This window comes from Pelobates fuscus, chromosome 9 (genome assembly GCF_036172605.1).
Source record: "Pelobates fuscus isolate aPelFus1 chromosome 9, aPelFus1.pri, whole genome shotgun sequence".
Classification (NCBI taxonomy): Eukaryota; Metazoa; Chordata; class Amphibia; order Anura; family Pelobatidae; genus Pelobates; species Pelobates fuscus.
The window spans coordinates 165,238,081-165,257,929 of record NC_086325.1 but is presented as its reverse complement, the minus strand read 5'-3'; the positions used below and the strand labels follow the sequence as shown (position 1 = coordinate 165,257,929).

General features: G+C 42.1%; 1 protein-coding gene across 5 annotated transcripts in view; it reads left to right on the top strand.

Moving 5' to 3' along the window:
• Nucleotides 1-18,261, top strand: part of RABL6 (RAB, member RAS oncogene family like 6) — a 39,421-nt gene extending 21,160 nt beyond the window's left edge. For 4 of the 5 annotated variants that reach the window (XM_063432983.1, XM_063432984.1, XM_063432986.1 and 1 more), the window contains 13 exons: nucleotides 224-271; nucleotides 2,350-2,405; nucleotides 2,483-2,574; nucleotides 4,111-4,251; nucleotides 4,726-4,831; nucleotides 6,243-6,346; nucleotides 7,502-7,842; nucleotides 8,510-8,666; nucleotides 11,247-11,447; nucleotides 14,711-14,954; nucleotides 15,040-15,211; nucleotides 15,341-15,396; nucleotides 16,290-18,261. In XM_063432983.1, the coding sequence (XP_063289053.1) occupies nucleotides 224-271; nucleotides 2,350-2,405; nucleotides 2,483-2,574; nucleotides 4,111-4,251; nucleotides 4,726-4,831; nucleotides 6,243-6,346; nucleotides 7,502-7,842; nucleotides 8,510-8,666; nucleotides 11,247-11,447; nucleotides 14,711-14,954; nucleotides 15,040-15,211; nucleotides 15,341-15,396; nucleotides 16,290-16,484 (1,913 nt within the window). In that variant the 3' untranslated portion in view covers nucleotides 16,485-18,261. The remainder of the gene's footprint in view (nucleotides 1-223; nucleotides 272-2,349; nucleotides 2,406-2,482; nucleotides 2,575-4,110; nucleotides 4,252-4,725; nucleotides 4,832-6,242; nucleotides 6,347-7,501; nucleotides 7,843-8,509; nucleotides 8,667-11,246; nucleotides 11,448-14,710; nucleotides 14,955-15,039; nucleotides 15,212-15,340; nucleotides 15,397-16,289) is intronic. The other variant, XM_063432987.1, reaches the window with a different exon arrangement.
• Nucleotides 18,262-19,849: the final 1,588 nt, after the last annotated feature.

Below are 19,849 nucleotides of genomic sequence, written 5' to 3'. Positions count from 1 at the left end.
TGCTGTACATCTCCCTGTGCTTTAAATACCTGTGTTCAGGGTCACATGCCACGGCTATTTCACTTTCTAAAGGTTTTCTGCAATATATCTTAATGAGTTTTATAAATATGGCAATTCCTGCCCAGCTATCTGGTTCCAAACACTGATTAAATGCTAGCAATGTCTTTATATTTAGAATTTATTTTAACAAACTGTAATAAATGTGTCCCTTCTTTTTTTGCAGCCACTGATGATATAGTAAAGGTTGAAGTTTGGGATGTGGTTGACAAAGGTAAGTGTACTAAAAGTACAAAACTGGAGCTTTTAGAATAGCAAAGCATTGTGCTGACCCACGCCTCCAGGGCAGCCAGGGACCTAAGAGACCGTTAGGCAGACTGATTAGTCAGGCCCTCGGGTGCGACACTAGGAGACGCCCAGCACCTCCGGTCTGCAGCTCCGCCGAGTGCAGAGCTGCAGACCATGTGAAATAGCAGTTTAGTGAGACCCGATATTGGTGCCAAAACCGAGAATGCCACGTTTCCACAACTTTTATTTTTAGGTTTCATCCAAACAGCAGCTGTGCCACGTAAATATATGACAGTAGGTTTAAGCCCACCGGCCATTAAACCCCAGAGCAGTGTGTAGTGGGCGATTTCCCTTTAGAATAAAAGCCACATGTTGCTATAGCAATGCAATAATAGCCGTACACTCCGTTGGCAGCATCAGTACGTCACCTTTTATATTAGAGCCTGTTATTAGTGCACTGAGTTGTGTAGCATCTTACTCCATGCTTTCCTACGGGGATCTCATTTGACGCTGGACGTCCAGCCCATTTCAGTGCGATTTACTCACTGAGAATCGTGGAAGTGGCCTCTAGTGGATGTCGAGGAGACAGCCACTAAAGGCTGGATTAATCCTGCAATATAAACATAGCAGTTTCTCTGAAACTATGGTTTCAGCTGCAAGGTTAAAACGAGGGGGACCTGGCAATCAGACCACTTCATTGAGCTGAAGTGGTCTGGGTGACTCTAGCGGTCCTTTAATGCTTAAAATAATTACACGTGAAGCGAGGGATGGATGGCAATTCTGTGTGTCTGAGTCAGGAGCATACATAACATAGTATGTAGCTAAAAAGTGCGTCTTGCTCTATCCCCATGAAATGACCGTGCCAGCTAATCAAGCTGCAACGCACTGCCCAGAAACGTTTCAGATAGCTGTCCAGCGTTCTTGCGTACCAGCACCACTGGAATTTCCACTGAGTTATTTACTAAACTAGGGAAATGAAGGATACACTATGGAAAACGGGGAATTGGGGGCGCATCCGGAACATAGATTTCTCAGAAGTGGCAATGTGTGATTTTAGATGTTACATTGACTGGGAATATAATGGGGAATAATAAATAAGAATAAGTTGGGATTCAGAGAAGCACCTCAATACTTCTACTTCCTACATTAAGGAACATCTTACATGTTCTAGACCAAAATTGTTAAACAAATGCATATTATAGAACACGGCACACTCAAAAAAAATGCAGCTCCATCATTTTTTAAGACCACCGGAAATCCTCAATTTTAGCAAATAAATATGGGGATTCGGTTCCACCATGGGCTATATTATGTTTACTCTACCACTACGTCAGAGTACCACAATATCAAACCCATGTAGACACCTGACCATGGCACCTATATGACTATTCTAAAGCCATGAGCAATCATATGGACTAGACCACCAAACCTTACAGTAGACCCTGTGTAGGTAGCGTTCTCCAGGCAATCCCCACACCAAAGCTTGGTGTGGGGCATGTCGATGTGAAGTTTGTGTATAGCTGCTCAGCTATTGAAACCCATTTCATGAAGCTTCTAACACACAGTTCTTGTGCTGATTTCCTGATGCAGTTTGTAACTCTATCCTGAGTGATGCATCAGATGATGGTGATTTTATGTTATTTATTTTAACATGCTGATGTGTTCCCTGCTCTGTGAGTAAGCCCAGTCCACCACTCTGCGGCTGGGCTGACGTAACTAGACGCTTCCTCGATAATAGCACATACAGTTGGATCTAGTATGGCTGAAATTTCATGCTACGGCTGTGCCACGTTAAACCAACGTTTATCTATAAAGATTCTGTGGCTATGTGCTGGATTTTATGCACCTGTTGGCAATGGATGAGCCTGAAACACCTGAACTGGGTAATTAGCAGGAATGACCACTACATCTGGCAGTATAGTGAACGTTTTTCCTGTTGGGCTAAATTTAAAGTTCACTGATTTAATTCCAAGTTTGTTGAAAGGTTCTCAGTGTGATGGCATAACTGACAATATATTGGGTAAATGAACGTGTTACCAGGTTTGTACATGCTTTTACTTTCAGGTAAATGTAAGAAAAGAGGAGAAGGTTCTCTGAAACTGGAGAACGAGCCGCAGGAGGTGAGGAGCCCTATGGAAATGGTTTATCTGACGCTGTTATGTATTCTGCTCCGTGCTGACATTGTGTGTGTTAACAGGGCGACGGCGACATGGCCCTGGACGCAGAGTTTCTAGACGTTTACAAGAACTGCAATGGAGTTATCATGATGTTTGACATCACTAAGCAGTGGTACGTGTAGGAGTACGGCTCTTGGGATATCTGTGCTGATGGACGGTGTGCTTGGGGAAGGTTGGGGGTGTTTGACATCACTAATCAGTGGTATGTGTATGAGTACGGCTCTTGGAATATCTGGGCTAATGGACGGTGCACTTGGGGAAGGTTGGGGATGTTTGTTTAAATGGGTCGGAGCGGATAACTGTTCTTTGTATGGAATCATTCTAACATGATATTTAGGTGACCTGTGTATCAGGATTGTCCACTACAGTGAGAACTGTCTGGAATACAAAGTAACTGTTACATATAAGGCTGAAATAGCAGAATTGGAAAAATGTGGCTACTTTGGCCTTAAGTTAAAATTCACATTGCATTCCAGACCGTTCTCACGTTGGTGAATAACCCTGTATGAGAGAGAGATTTGGTATCCAAGCCATAGTCCTATGTAATAATTAAAGCGGATCGGTCACTTTTAATATTTCATAAAGATATATTATAAAATTCTGATCAATATTGCAACACAATCCAAAGATAAGACAAAGTAGGGGCGAGCCTGAGGTTCACGGAGCTCCACCACAACCTTTGTCCAATCCCAGCAGCCGTCCCACTCGATGGCTGTGGCATACGGCTATCGATCTATGGAGGGTCTTGCAGGAACCCCCATAAGCCTCTGTGTTGTACTTCCAGTTCCTAGAAAACAAAAATATAGGAGCCACAAGGACCTACAAGATGGAGATTGTGGCGACCACAAGGACTTTTCCTGCACCCACCAGACCCAAACTAGATCTGCCACTTTTGAGGGTCTTTGTTAAGGATGCAAAAAAAATCCCAGAAAGTGGCAGTTCTGACTTAAAGAATCTCTACAGGCAGAGGAACTAATAAGTTAATCTGCAGGAAATAATGCTATTTTTTAATGGTTATTTTTCTATATCACCTCTCCCATCCTCTTAGTAGTTAGATAATAAAAGCAGCAACAGGTACAGCTTTAATCACCTGCTGTTAAAAAGTGTGAGAAGCATAATAGAAAATAAAGTATTAAATATTCACACATACATGGGGCGGAGAGGGAGGGCATTGAGGTTCTTTTCCTTGGTTTATGATTGAAATGAAAACAGTTGATGGAGTTATAAAGATTGCATCTTATAGGAGAGTAAACCGACCCAACTGTAAGCCCTGAGTATATGCCCCATGGCCACGTGATCTGTCTGTTTATTGTATTGAAGGGCAGAGACCATTGAGCTGCTCTGAATTGCCATCATTCTCTGAATTGTGGGTGTTATAGTCCACTTGTGTACTGCACCTCTGATTCGAAGATCTGGGTCAGTTCTAGTCTAGAAGTTGGACATTTGAATACATATTGGTTTAGCAGTGACACTTAGTTTTTTGTGGAATACACTTCCTATGATGCTCAACCAGCCTTTGTTTGAGTTTAGCAGTCGCTGGCCTTAGATAACCAGCAGAGGGCGTTTCATGTCTGAGACTTTTGTTTTAAATACTGTGTTATTATATTTTGGGGAGTACCTGCAGACATTCTCGATTTGCTCTGTCCAGGACATTTAGCTACATCATGAGAGAGCTTCCCAAGGTCCCCAATCACGTGCCAGTGTGTGTCCTCGGCAATCACCGTGACATGGGGGAGCATCGCGTCATCCTGCCTGATGATGTGAGGGAATGTATCGAGAAACTGAACCGGTTAGTCATTTGCCCACTTTTTAATTTTTTTTTTTTTTTTTTATTCATGTGTCTGTAAAATCAATCTGTCCTGTACCCAATTCCTGCCAGATTATGTATAGGTGATTTTAATAGAGAATTCTATTTATTTAGGATTTAACGTTCCTGTAAGTGACCGATCTAGATATAGAACATTTAGGATGTTCCTTAACCCCTTAAGGACACATGACTTGTGTGACATGTCATGATTCCCTTTTATTCCAGAAGTTTGGTCCTTAAGGGGTTAATGGAGGCAGTAGAAGTATTGAGGTGCTTCTCCGAATCCCTTGCTTATTCTGAATCCCAACCTATTTTTTTTTTTTAGAAAATGAACCAGTTTTAGGGAACATAGTGGCTACATCCCCCCAGCTCCCCAGTGCTTGCAGTTGCGTTTTGTATGCCGGTTCCTGCTCTGTTTGATTTGTTTCCTCCCCCTTTCCTTTGCTTTCCCCACAGACGCCCTGGTTCATCCTACATTCGTTACGCTGAGTCTTCAATGAAGAACAGCTTTGGGCTGAAATATTTGCACAAGTTTTTTAACATCCCTTTCCTACAGCTGCAGGTGAGAACCTTGTCCGTGATGACATTGCTTATCCCCAGTGCTTCCCTTTAGCACCCGGTCTGTGAGTTCTGCTGCACCTCTTTATTTCTTGTTATGCCACCTCCAACCAATTTTCCCCGTGTTTTCTCAGTGTCCATGTCAGTAGGTTTACGCTTCTGCAGCGCTACGCCAACCAAGCAGAATAACTTCCAATAATCTGCAAAACAAGCCGTTATTCATAGCTGTCCATCATTATCATTTATATAGCTTCAACATATTCCGCAGTGCTTTCCAGTCCAACTCTACAGATCACACAAACCTAATCAAACCTAGATCAAAATGGCAACAGGTAGGAGTCTAGAGGGCACTGCCCAGACTTGCTTACAGGGTTATACTATAATAAAGCTCTAGAGAACCTAAGGGTTGGTTTTGTTTATTGGGATTTTGCTGGTCCTAGAAAGCCTTAGCCTTAGATCCTGCTCGCTCTTCTATAGACGTATGTCTGTGAATGCTCGTATGCCCCTTTTACGCCGTTCCCAGAATGCTCTTCTGTAAGCTAAACAAGGCGGCTATTGACACGGAACAAGACCGCACTCTTCTTTTATTATATATGTCCTCCACTCTCCACCGAGATATCTCCTCTCTATTTTACCCTTCAGTTTCTCTGTCCCTCCATTGTATGACTTGTCACATGAATTCCTGCTGGAGGAGATCTAGCAGTGGAACGGTTACAGGTGGCTCTTAACTAGGCCTCTCCAATGTAAAAATGTCCCTAAGCTCTGAGCAGACAGCGTACACCTGAGCCGTTGTGTCTGGAGTTACAGCCCGCGTTGCTCAGTCTCTGCACGCTAGCTGTGCATTTTTTATTGGCTTTCCGAAAGGACAGTAATTGTAACTGAAGGTGTACGGTAACTCTGGGGGAACTGATACAGGAGCTTTTTTATTTATTCATTTGCTGCCAGTATATGAGACTTTTAACCCCTTTTCCTCTGGTGGTTTCAAGATAAAAACAAAAAGGAAACCCCTCCGATTATTCTTAGAGCCATGTGTTCGGTCATCAAAGAAGAAGTCTTCTTGTGTTGTGCAAGGCCAGGGTGGCCAAAAACCAGACCCTTCAGTTTTTATTAAACTGCAACTCCCGTGATACTTTGCAAATTCTCCTTCATAATGAGACTAAAGCAGGGAGCCTCACAGAAACAGGTGTCTACACCTTATAGCAGGGTTAAACTTGAAATGCCACAATATAAAGTGGGTTAAAATTGAGCTTTGACCTAACTTTGTCATTCTAAGGATTTTGTGGATGAATCCAAAAGCAGCATCATTTAAAGTGTTTCAGCCCGTGAGGGGTTAAGTGGGTGGAGTCAGCTAGGGGATATGATATTTGCCTTGGTCCTAGATCATGTTTGACCTTGCTCCTGTGCATCTCCTACAGAGAGAGACCTTGTTACGGCAACTGGAGACGAATCAGCTGGACATCGATGCAACGCTAGAGGAACTGTCCGTGCAGCAGGAGACGGAGGAGCAGAACTACGAAATGTAGGTCATACGTTAACCTTTTATGTCCTGGCGTCCTATAATGCTGGGGTCAGCCCAAAGGGGCGTAGTAGCATTTCCTGAAATGTCTAGAGGTGTTAATCTATTAACATCTTCCTGCAGGAGTCATTGTTGTTCATAAATAGTGCTGATTTATATTTTTAGGGACAGGGGTTAGGGCCATAAACAGAGAAACGGATGCATCCTAGTAATAAACATGCATAGGGAGTACGCTTTATGTTTGATTCCCTTGTGACAGGTTTATTTCGTACTTATTGGTGTTGTCTGTTCCGAGGTTGTGAATGATTAGTACCTGCTGTCACGTCAAAGCTTGTTCTAGAGAATTGACAAAGAAATTGTAACTCAAGTAGCTGCCTTGGGACAAATCGTTGATCTGGAGAATATTTCCATTTAAAAGTTTGCAATTCTATACAGTTACCAGCTTAGTGACATTATACCGGCCTTTATATTGTACAGAGTCGAGTCGGACGATTGCCTTAATGAGCAGATTTAGAGGAACTGAGACAAGATGGTGCTTTTTGTCAGTAAGATGGAATAGAATCATACAGGGTTATTCACTAAAGTGAGAATTGACTGGAATTCAAAGTAAATTTAAAAATTTCGCCCAGAATAGATGAATTAGAAGTCAATTCTGTTTTCAGTTTGACCTCAAATTTGATATCCACATTTAATTTATTTTAATTTTTGGCAGTTATCACTTTCGTGAATAACTCTGATAGATTATTGGGGTAGATTTAAGCCAATGTACGGTACTTTTTCTATTTTAATTATTTTTGCTGTGCTAATGGGAAGCTGTTGTTCTATGTTGTTTGGGGGGGGATTTGACATTGGTCATAAATCGTCTACTTTTTTCTCCAGAATATAGCATGTCATGTACTAGGTGTTGCCGCTTGGTATATCTCAGAATATGGTTATGTATGTATTTAAATTAATAATATGTACATGGTAACGTGCTTTACCAGTATAGCCTGTACAGACGGTTATTGTGCCTTGTGGGACATGTTAAGAACTGAGTTCAATCACTTGCACTTTATTTATGATCTTGGAGGTGGTCTCATCTGCTCTGTAGGTTTAGTTAAATGTATAGGAACACCATGATTTGAACCTGTCTAATTGCTCATTTTATGATCTCTGCAGCTTTTTGGAAATGTTAGAAACAAATAAGCATCTGGCTTCGCCTGTATCCACCAACGGCCAAAGTCCAGCCTCCGGTTCTCAGTCTCCAGTGGTCCCTCCGAGCACAGGGTCTCCTGATAGCTCTGGCCCAGGGACTCCTCTGCAGATATCGTCTTTGATTCCTGCTACTCCTCCTATAGCTGCTTCCCCGCCACCTCCTGTGTCTGATTTCCCAGAACCCCCTGCCCCATCACCTTCCACTGTGTCTTCACCACCACCAACCCAAGCAACACAACCAAGGCGTGGATTCATGTCTCGGCTCTTTGGTTCCTCCACTCCGGAAAATGTTCCGGCCAAAGCGGGTGAGGACGACTGTTCTGAGCCATGAGAGTTCTCTTTGCCCCTTTTTAACTTTCTCATTTTAACTACTGATGCTGTGTAGTAACAACATTTTATACATGCTCCGGTTCAAAAATACTGCATGTACACATGTGTGCGTATGGACACGCATATGATGTCAGCACAGAATTCAGTATCTTTACTTAGTGGAGTAGATTAATGTACGATATATGAAAGTAAAATTTGTCAGCACTTGGAGTCTTTCTTGTTATGACTGTTATAACATTCAGAATATGTAAAATTTCTCATACAATGATTTTTTGAGATGCAGTGTTCCATGTGTACGAATATAATCATTACTGGCCTTTGGCCTGACCAAGTCAGTATAGCTTTCTTCAAAATCTAGTAAACGCTCAGGTTCTCTCCTCATACTCTGTAAAAGTACCCCAGCTAATGTAAAGGGTTACTCCAGGAACCATGACCACTTCATAGAATTGAAGTAATAATGGTGCCTGGAGTCTATATGCAGCATTTTAAATGTCTTTTGATAGAACTAAATGGTGTTTAATATGAAGTGTTGCTTTTAAGTGTGTTTTGTTTTTTGTCATGTAACATCATACCTGGTCTCTCCGTAGGATTGATACAAAATGTTGTATTCCTTGCTATGTATCCATACTTTACTTTCTCCAGTAGACAGTGAATCCCCTGGTGGCGAGCAGATTAAAAAAGTGCAGAGCGTGGAGGATTTTGTTCCTGACGAGAGCCTAGACCGTAGCTTTCTGGAGGATAGTGTGACCCAAAAAGAGACGGAGAGAGCAACACCCAGAGAGAGGAAAGACAGCGACAGGCGAGTCTGGCTCCTGTTTCTTTCCCTCATTTTATCCCACATTCTGGTCCAGTAAACAGCCGTACGTGTGTATAGAGCAAGAGCCTGTGTTCCTTACACTTCTGTATCAGTAAAAAGGATAATGCCACAGGAGCCCATTACTGCTTGTTATAGTGGAGATATTTATAGACCTAAACAGGAACTCCTCATGCAAAACTAAACGCTGATCACATTGTAGAGCAGGGATGGTGACCTTTGGTGTTCCAGTTGTTGTGGACTACGTCTCCCATAATGCTCTTACTTCCATAATGCTGACAAACCAACATCTACCATGCCACAGATTGCCTGACCATGTTAAAGAGCAGTGGTTCCCAAACCAGTCCTCATGGCCCACCAACAGTCCGGGATTTATGTACTTCCCTTTTTTTATCCCAATGGAGATTCTGACCAAACCGGGGCTGTTGGATCGCGAGGACTGGTTTGTGAAACACTGTAATAGAGAATACGTTGTGCTATGTATATTGCTTCCAAATGGGTACGTTGAATTTCAGAAGCAATTTTTTTGCATATACAGGTGATGCTCGAAAAATTAGAATATCGTGCAAAAGTTCATTTATTTCAGTAATGCAACGTAAAAGGGGAAACTGATATATAAGATAGACACATTACATGCAAAGCAAGATAGTTCAAGCCATGATTTGTCATAAGTGCAATGATTATGACTTACAGCTCATGAAAACCACAAACCCACAATCTCAGTAAATTATAATATTGTGAAAAGGTGCAATATTCTAGGCTCACAGTGTCCCACTCTAATCAGCTAAGTAAGCCATAACACCTGCAAAGGGTTTCTGAGCCTTTAAATGGTCTCTCAGTCTGGTTCAGTAGGAATCACAATCATGGCAGCTGTGCAGAAAACCATCATTGACACCCTCCATAAGGAGGGAAAGCCTCAAAAGGTAATTGTGAAGGAAGTTGGATGTTCCCTAAAGTGATGTATCAAAGCACATTAATAGAAAGTTATGTGGAAGGGAAAAGTGTGGAAGAAAAAGGTGCACAAGAAGCAGGAATGACCGCAGCCTGGAGAGGATTGTCAGGAAAAGGCCATTCGAATGTGTTGGGGACTTTCACAAGGAGTGGACTGAGGCTGGAGTCAGTGAATCAAGAGCCACCACAAACAGACGGATCCTGGATATGGGCTTCAGATGTCGTATTCCTCTTGTCAAGCCACTCCTGAACAAAAAACGTCAGAAGTATCTTACCTGGGCTAAAGAAAAACAGACCTGGTCTGTTGCCCAGTGGTCGAAAGTCCTCTTTTCTGATGAGAGCAACTTTTGCATCTCATTTTCAAACCAAGGACCCAGAGTCTAGAGGAGGAATGGAGAGGCACACACTGCAAGATGCTTGAGGTCCAGTTTGCAGTTTCCACAGTCTGTGTTGGTTTAGGGAGCCATGTCATCTGCTAGTGTTGGTCCACTGTGCTTTATTAAGTCCAGGGCCAACGCAGCCATCTACCAGGAGATTTTGGAGCACTTCATGCTTCCTTCCGCAGACTAGCTTTATGGGGATGCTGACTTCATTTTCCACACTGCCAAAAGCACCAAAGCCTGGTTCAGTGACAGTGGGATTACTGTGCTTGATTGGCCAGCAAACTCGCCTGACCTGAACCCCATAGAAAATCTATGGGTCATTGCCAAGAGAAAGATGAGACATGAGACCGAACAATGCAGAAGAGCTGAAGGCTGCTATTGAAGCATCCTGGTCTTCCATAACACCTCAGCAGTGCCACAGGCTGATAGCTTCCATGCCACGCCGCATTGAGGCAGTAATTGCTGCAAAAGGGGCCCAAACCAAGTACTGAGTCCATATGCATGCTTATACTTTTCAGAGGTCCGATATTGTTCTATGTACACTCCTTGTTTTATTGATTGCATGTAATATTCTAATTTACTGAGATTGTGGATTTGGGGTTTTCATGAGCTGTAAGCCATAATCATCGCACTTATGACAAATCACGGCTTGAACTATCTTGCTTTGCATGTAATGCGTCTATATCATATATTAGTTTCCCCTTTTACGTTGCATTACTGAAATAAATTAACTTTTGCACGATATTCAAATTTTTCGAGTATCACCTGTAATATTTGGATATTGATATTAAAGGAACACTATAGGCTCAGGGTCACAGACATGTAATTCCTGATGGATTTCCTTAATACATTATATTAATCATCTATACCTCAGGGCATCACTTTTCATGTGTCATCAAAATCCTGATTAAACTGATTTGTGTGTAAACCATCCTTTAGCTGGGTGGCTTTGTGCAGTTTTGCTTACATCTATTTCAGCAACCAGCTTTTAAAAACAATATATTTCATTCCATAAATGGAATAGTTTACCCAAAGGAGATTGGTTTATATAAAAAAAAAACTGTACTGACCGGTCAACTTTAATATGTTTTCCAAGTAACAGAAAAATATAGCTGATCAAACTGTAAACTGCAAGGCATGCTATTGTTTAATTCACACTCCTTCTGGTTATAGTTATATTGGGTCCCTGCTCACACAGTGACTTATCAATCCTTCTCTTGTCCCTTTACAGTGATGGGGAGCTTCCTGGTACAAACCCAATGGTTGCTGGCTTTCAGGACGATCTTGATCTTGATGACAGACTAGCAGCGAAGACCGCTACACTCACCGTGATTCCCAGCAAGAACATCACATTGTCCAGCGATGAAGAGGACCATACACCGGCTGTAACGATCGCTGCAGACAAGGATAGCGACTTGGAGACAGACCCCTGGTACGTCATACAGTGGAGAAAGTTAAAACATAGGGCAAAAAGCTTACTCTGCTTGGTAAAACAAGCAGCTGCTGACCGAGGGGCTGATTGACTGATACTCGCCAGGGAATCATGACTTGTGCATCCTTCCAGTGTTTCCATATTGTTGTCTGCATTGTGGGGAAGGATACTTTGTACGGGTGCAGTATGTTTTATCGTATTGTGAAATGGTTTTCGGCTATGAACAGCCTTTCCGATGTTGCATATCGATTTCCATTTGCAGAGCTTGTTCTAGCAATGTGCCATATAAACCCATTCTTCTTCTTTTTTCTGCTTTTACGAAGCCACGCCTCTTAAAGAAAAAAGTTCAAACCTGCAAAATAAGATTTATTAATCAAACTGTGAATTATGGGTAAAGTTTTAGGAGCAATAGCTGAGCGAGAGAATCTTTCCAACTTGGCCTAAATTCCCTGGTCCCTTCTCCACAGTACTCTGATAAGGGAATAAACCTAGTGCTCCAGTGTGCAGATAGTTGTTTTTTTTTTTTTTTTTTTTTTATGTTTAAATGGTCTGCTGCAGAGTGTTTGTTTTAGTAAATCCCTTTCCAGGATATACTTTGTGTTCAGCAGAAGGCCACGCTTACTTTCCTCTTTGATTTCAGTTCCTGGTTTGGTTAGTGTCCCCTACTTGGGCCAGGAGAGTGCAAATTTAAAGGGGATCTGTCCCCATTCCAAGTGCTTTAACTACTGCCGCGATTAAATAATCCTCCCTCCTCCCCCCCACTTCCAGCTGTCCAGGACAGGAATGGGTCTAACCATTCAGGGATGTGCTGCCTCCATCCTGCTCCTTGCATTCTTCCTCCGCTTCTATGCCTGCATTAGGGAAGGATGGCTTTCAGAGTAATTGCAGGGGAAGCTTTCCACCCATCGGAGCAGGATCATATAGTCACAAGTCGTCTGATTCTTCGTTCAGTCAATGGCCAGATAAACAGATTAACCCTCTCAGCTGGGATATTGAAACATGAAAACCATTCACACAATTCACATGACATATTATCAAGAAACATGCCTAACTCTGCTCTTGTAAGGGTTAAATTGTGGCATGTAGTTTTTCAGCTGGCTCCTGATGGCGCCCAGTTATATCCATGTCTTACAAAGGGCATCTAATACGCCCAAACTGATGTAAGTGTTCATTCCATTCCTGAGCCACGGGTGGGAACTGGTATTATGGAAACGTGTCGCTGTGAATGCACCCAAGCACTGCATAGAATTAATTCTACTTTACTGACCGTGAAGCAGCAAGGTTAAATCTCACAGCAAAAGTGAAGGTTTAACCGCCTGATTTCTGATATTGTGTCTGTGCTTTACAAATAATATATATGTCCTTCACAGAACACACACACATTCAGCAGCACAATAGACAGAAGCAATACAATTTTGTTTTTGATTTTTGAAATGTATTTAAAAAGTATTGGCAGTAGAGGAGTAGAGGGCTATATCACTTCCCCCCCCCCCCCCCCCCCCCCTTCTGCATTAATAAAATATTTTGTTGAAAGCCACTGATTTTCATTGCATTAGATAGTCCGAGAGGAACACTGCATCGTATATTTCTTTGCCCCTTTCTAGAACATGGGCACCTAATCCTGATTTAAAGGGAACCATAACTTAATCAGAATTGAGTTCTTATGGTGCAAGGAGGTCCTCAGGCACTGTCTTATCTCAAAGGGTTAAACCGTTAACTTGCCTGCATGGTTTATCCCTGATCCCAGCTGCTGTAGTAATTGCACACTGACCTGCTATTTCTTATTGATGACTGGTTTACTCCCTAATCTGATCATGCCATAGTGAAGATGTACAAATGTACAATTGGTACTGGGGAAGAGTTTCCCCAAAACTTATTTTTTTTTCTATGTATTACTGTCGCTATAAAATCTCTTTGTAGCAGCACTGGATGAATCCCCCCCCCCCAATCAATGCTATTAAGTATTTATGAGGACATTCATCCTGCTGACTGGCTTGAGGTTAAATATGCAGCACATAAAAAAAATACAATGAGATATGGTTTGTGCTGGTTTTTAAATGTCTTCTTCCGGTTGCCACAATCCTGGCGTGCTAGGAGGTCAGACGAATCCAAGGTTGGCATGGGTAACACAGTGTGAAATGAGTTCTCAGCCGTCTTTTGCTGAGACAAACACGGGATCTTAGCATTGATTGACCAGGTTTCATTAAGATCAACAGGAAGTCGGTGATTGTGGAGCAGTAGATTATCCGCACAGGACAGCCATTGATCGCGGTATTGATTACTGGGAGTACAGGCTGTGAAATCTTTTCAGACAGCCAGTCCCAGAATCCCACTGAGCGAGACGTCCTGCCAGCGTGTTAACTGTGTAATCTCATGTAACCCAGCACACGTCCGCCTAGATCACCATACTCATTCAACAAACACGTCATAAATTACATCCATACAAACAACAAAGCCTAGAGAAATTACTCCGGTAGAGTTCTGACTTTCTCCAGTAGAGAGAATAACTTGTCAGTGTTTTCTCTCCTGTAAAGCAAGAATTAATGGTAATCGGCACTTCTGGCGTGCCACACAACAGACGCTAAATCCATCTTCTTGTGCAGAGATTGTTAGGTCTCCTGGCAGACTCACCTGGAGGTGGGTGTGCATATATATCACCTGCCAGGCACCTCCATCCAGGGGTCAAGTCAAATGATTGGGGTGGGTAGTCTTTCTAAAAAACACAATTGATTAAAATGTTCAAAACATGAAGACACATTTCGAAGTAAGCATCCTGGTTTTAGTTTTTTTTTTTCTGGGATTTGATCCAGTTTGCAGAGAGAGTTTCTGATCTCTCAGCCAATCCTTCGTTTCCCATTCTTATTATTGGGAAATCTATCAAGTGCGCATGCATGTACGGTGCTTTTAGGATTCCTTCATTAAAATAAAAAAATTGCACTTGTGCACAGCAGACCTTGCTCTTGGAGAGTGGGAGGCTACCCTTCATTTTCACAAGTGATCTATATGTCTTTATTTTCCCCCAGGTAATATAAAAGCTATGTTGTACAGCGCAGCCTTTTCAATAGAAAGGGGAGGATTCCCTGCAGGAGCTTATTGGATTGTTTTCCCTCTCTCTGATACACCAATTACACTGACAGGAACTGTTGTTGTTGTTTTTTTTGTCTGTAGTAGCGGATTTGTCTAATTCATGATACAAACATTCATTTAATTTCCCCTTTGAATGTGTGGAAGACATATAATTTCACATTGTGCTTGCATTTTAGGAAAACTTCAAAGGTCACAAGCTCCCAGATCCGTCCTCCGATTCAACTGGAAAAACAGAGTCAGTCCCAAGCAAAAGCACCATCTTCAGGGCCGACGTCTACCAAATCCAAGAAAGGAAAGGCAGGGATCCAGGAGGAGTCTGACAGTGACCAGGAGGGGCCAATAGCCACACAAATGCTGTCCTTTGTCATGGACGATCCAGATTTCGACAGTGAAGATTCAAGTCGTGTCACTAAAAGCGCAGTGAGTAACAGTGTCATTCCTGTGTGTGCGCAATATCCTCCGTTATGGCATATTGTGAGCAGATTGTGTTTTATATTGCCCTCAGGATGCACTCCCAGTGCTGAACAATATATCTGACAGTTCTAGTGAGGAAACAGCCCCGTCACAACCTTCACTCACTCCAAAACCAATTGTACCCGCTTTTAAATTAAAGGAGGAAGCAGATCTTTTTGGTCTGGGATTTGACGAGAAAGTGACCAACGATAATCCCGAGGAAGGTATGTAGATGTCAATCAAGGAAAAGTGACGTTTCCCAGACATACAGAAGGTCCCGGCTGTATGAATTAAGCTGTGAGCGGCTATTCGACTCGTCACTGATTTCCTGTCTTTTCTGTTTTTATTTCTAGATAAAGAGAGCCGGAATTCCAGACTGAAAAAGAAGAAGAAGAAAAAATCCAAGGAGGTGATCTGAACGTTTTCTTTTAATGGTTTTCAGACTTAAAATATCATTAATCTGATTAATAAGTTTCTCCCAAACGAGACATTCCTTTAGTTGCCTTTTCATTTATTGCGACTCTAAGATTTGGACACACTCCATGTGTATTCTGCATCCCTCTACCCAAACGTTTACATAGTTGCATTTCTCCTACTTTGCTTCCTTTTGGGCTTTGTCAGTGTAGTAGGTATTGTGTATACAGATACAATATTATTTCCGGGAATGTAGATGCTGCCTAGAAAGTGGAGTTAAAATAAAACAAAGATTAGATCAGTTATGTTCCAGTTTAGATGGGATATGAATATTTTCTGTTTGGCCCAGAAAAAAAAAAATGGAAAGCTAAACAAATTCCTTGGATAAAAACAGTACCCCATCATTAAGAGGCTGTGACTATGATATACCTTTCAGTTCACGTATAGTTAAACCTGCCAGCATTAAAGAGATTACCTGTGGGAATATGAATTCCGCAATCACCAGGGTGATGGTCCTTTCGCATGGAACACAGTGCATAAATATTGCTGATTGTATCTTAATGCTTCATAAAAAATTGCATATTATCTTACACATACTGGTTTCATACTGGAGGGCCTGTATCAAGGTGTTCTGTCTTGATCATACAGCAAATGATTGCTCCTAGAAATTAATTCAAAATCTGTGTTTTCTCTTTTTAAGAGGTAGGAAATTGAGCCGTCTAAATATGGGGATGTAGCACCAGGCTGTACCAATATTTTTGTGTGTGTGTGATTTTTCTTTTCTTCCTGTTATGGCTATTCTGACATCCTCTTCCATAAGGGGTTGCATCCGTGTCTTGCTTTTCTGTGTGATTTTCCATGACTTGATTGTTTCTTTTTCCACAACAGGCTCCAGAAGAAGACAAATCTGCCAAGAAGAAGACCAAACACAAAAAAAGCAAAGAGAAGGAGGAGGGGAAGGACGAAAAAAAGAAAAAGCCGAAAAAGAGACCTGAAAAGGATGCTTATGATGAACTGGAAGCCTTCCTGGGTGGTGGGGCCCCGAGCCAACCCCAGACGGGGGAAGATTATGAAGAGCTTTGAGGATGGGGCCATCCTTCCTTACAGCCCTGTGTCACTCCTCTTCCATAATTCCTGTCTGCGACCTCCTACATCCGATGCTGGACAGATCCTTTTTCAGTCTACTGACCCCCTGGCTTTTACCTTCTGGGGGGGCAGTATTTTACCTGCAGGGACTTGGTGACCAAATGGTCCAAACCATTAAAAGAAGATAAAAATGGCCATTTGTCATGCTGAAAAAATACATTCTCAACCATTGGGCTGCGCAATATGGTCTGGACGCCGCCGCCAATACAAAGTGTATTTTAAAATTGTTCTTCTCTTTGACTTGCATCTTTGTTTTGGGTGACAGGTTTTGTTATTACAAATATCTGCACCCAACCATTTAAAATCCCCCACAAAGAAAGGTACAGTTTTTGCAGCTCCTCGGTTACTTGCACATTCCATGTACCTCTCTTTACCCGCTTATTCAATAGCGGTGATTAAAACAAAGTGCTGTCTTTTTGACACATGCTGGTTTACAGATTTTTTTTTTATTTTATGTTGTGTTACATTGTGGTTTCCCAGTGTTAAATATACTTGATGCAATAGCCCTAATGCATGTATCTCACGCGTCACAATCACAGGCCTTTGGATGTGCACCCCTAGAGCGAGCTTGCGCAGTATTTGCAGCACATAGTGACACCGGGCTCATTTAGCGCTGGTGTCAGCTCAACCAGCATTCCGTCATTGTATCAGTCTTCACAGAGCAATGGAAAGACACACAGGTTTGTTTTTCTTTTAATCACAGAGAATAACTCATGGTAACTTGGAGTGTTTTCTCTCTCCGAAATGGCGGCCTTTATCTTGCTCAGATAAACATTTTATGCCTATTATAATGGGCTTTTGTGATTAACCCGGGCGACCTTGCAATATGTGTTAACTCTTTTATGTTCACTGCTTTCCATAACTCTTAAAGGGTTAAATAAGGTGACCCTCGCTAACCTCATGGTATTTTCAATTCAATGAAAAGGCAAGGAAGGTTTCGGAGTTATTGAACAGCAGATGTGCATTAATTAATTAAATTTATAGTTTGTATTTTTTGTCAGTAATTGTAGAGTGAGTGTATTCTATCCCAGTATGAACATCTCCATGGAAACTTTCCTCATTTTGTGATCTGTTTGAAGTGATAAGGTAATTTGGATTTGGAGTGGGGGTGGATTTTGAATTCCTCCCCCCGTCCCCCACATCCCCTAAATTTTTGTGAATTCCATAATAAAATTCCCTTAACATCCCGTGACTCCCTCTAGTAACCATCAGTCCAGTTACTCCATTCTTTGTGCTGTTTGACACAGTTACTCCTTTCTCCTGGCTGATGTACAAACAGCGATACAATATCATGTGATTGAGCTGCTGTTTACATTGTATGATACATCTCTCATGACAAACTGGCTTCATAAGTGTCTAGTCTGAGCTTTCGCTCAAATTGTTTAAAGGTGTAGGGACCGACGGCAGGATTTTGTATGAAATTTTGCACATTGCAGGGATTTGCACCCAATACGGGACCACATATCTGATGTAACATTGTAGACGGGGCTGAATTGCAGGTGACTTAGAAGCATGGATTCCTTTTTAACCCCATGAATTGTTGTTTCCATTGAAGGGTTGAAGTGTAATCATTCCTACGATCGTAGTGCAGCATTGTCTTTTGTTTTATCCGAATATGCAGGAGAAACTGCATTATGCTCACACAGAGAAACACCTATGCAGGTCTGGGGACTGAGGTTGGAGTTGGTTGAACATGTTTTGAAGGTATAGTCCCCCCCAAAAACTGTACTCGCACACATTACCCCATTGCCTTCAGCTTTACATCTACCGTGGCTCAGAAGTATTTGCATTATATTGGAATAAATTCCATCTGTTTTTAATGAAACCATGTCCCTGTCCACTGCCAGGTTCTGGGTGTGTATCCACCATCTTGCGTTTGGGCTTTATCTGAACACCACTAACTCCACAAGCTGTAGAGCAAGGGTGAGGTGTGCTCCCTTTCTATACAAAATACCAGATGGACATGCCATGTGATCCAGTAACACATTTCACAGACTTGTAGTTTACATCTCTAGTATAAAGAGTGCATTGTCCAAGTTCTTGCAGCATATTGCTTTTGCAGTTACACTGGGTTTTAAATCGCTGATCCGCAAACCTGGGTGGATCGAGCTCTTGAATCACGCCCCTAAAAATGTACCGGCGGCAGAGCTGCTGATTGAGTCTCCCACTACTAGACATAAATCCAGTTCTTGAATCAAAAAGACAATGTTTTTTAATCATGTGCTCAGTATGTGTTTGTTTTTTTTCTTCAGGGGCCCACGGTCTGGGTGTTTGTCTAGCAAAGATTTCTGATCCACGTGGTCTGAACGCAATGAAACCTATTGGGCCCCGCTAGTTTTTATGTTGCCCGCAGGATTCCTATGGTTTGAGCTGACACTGCATGCAGGGTTGATGGGATCCATCACAGAACACTAGCCTGCAACCAGCTGTATCTCATTGGAAACATGACAAAATAAAAGTAAATACATTTTGTGAAATGCTGGTGTGTGTTTCTATTTGCTGTGTGTGTCGGATTATCTCACTTTCATTGTAAACACAGTAAGGAAAACATTTTCTGGTTTGTTTAATAAAAAGGACAAAACGTTTACTTATTTTTTTAAATGTTTTATTTTTTTTTAAAAACCTAAACATTAACTGTGAACAATGCGGTCTGAAGTCAAGTGGTTCTAGACCTGTTCGTCAAGACCTGAAAAGACCCAGCCTCCCAACAGTGACCATATCAGCAGGACAGTTCCCATTTTAGGGTCCTCAATTGTTTCCTGGTGTCCTGCTTGTGGAGACAACAAGGAACTATTCCAAATAAGCCTAGTGCCAGAGCATCATTAGACATGTTTGACCCTTTGGAGAGTGCTGAAACCGCACTCTCTGCATGGTGTACTCTTAGTACCTGCCCGCTTGGAGGACACCAGTGATGAGATTCATTTTTTTGGGCCTTGAATCTTTTATCCCGTCTATTGGTGTCCCACTTTATGGGGTGGGGTATGAGGTTATGAGATGGTCTCAATGCCATTTAGTGAGTCCATGATGCTTGGAGCAGATCTGGCCCTGGGCAACTGCCCGTAATAAATTAATGTTGGGGCTCTGCTTTCCAGTGCAATAGAGACCAGTCGTCTACTAGGAAGGTGGTCAGAAAATGTATTGTATATTCTATTACTGTTAGTGAGCTCATTTTCCATTTGGAATGTGTTACCAGGCCAATACCATATACATTAGGTAGGTACCGATCAATATGAACCACTGCTCGAGCACTCTCAACATTAAAGGTTTTTTTTGTTTTTCTACCATTTAGTAAGTACTAGGCC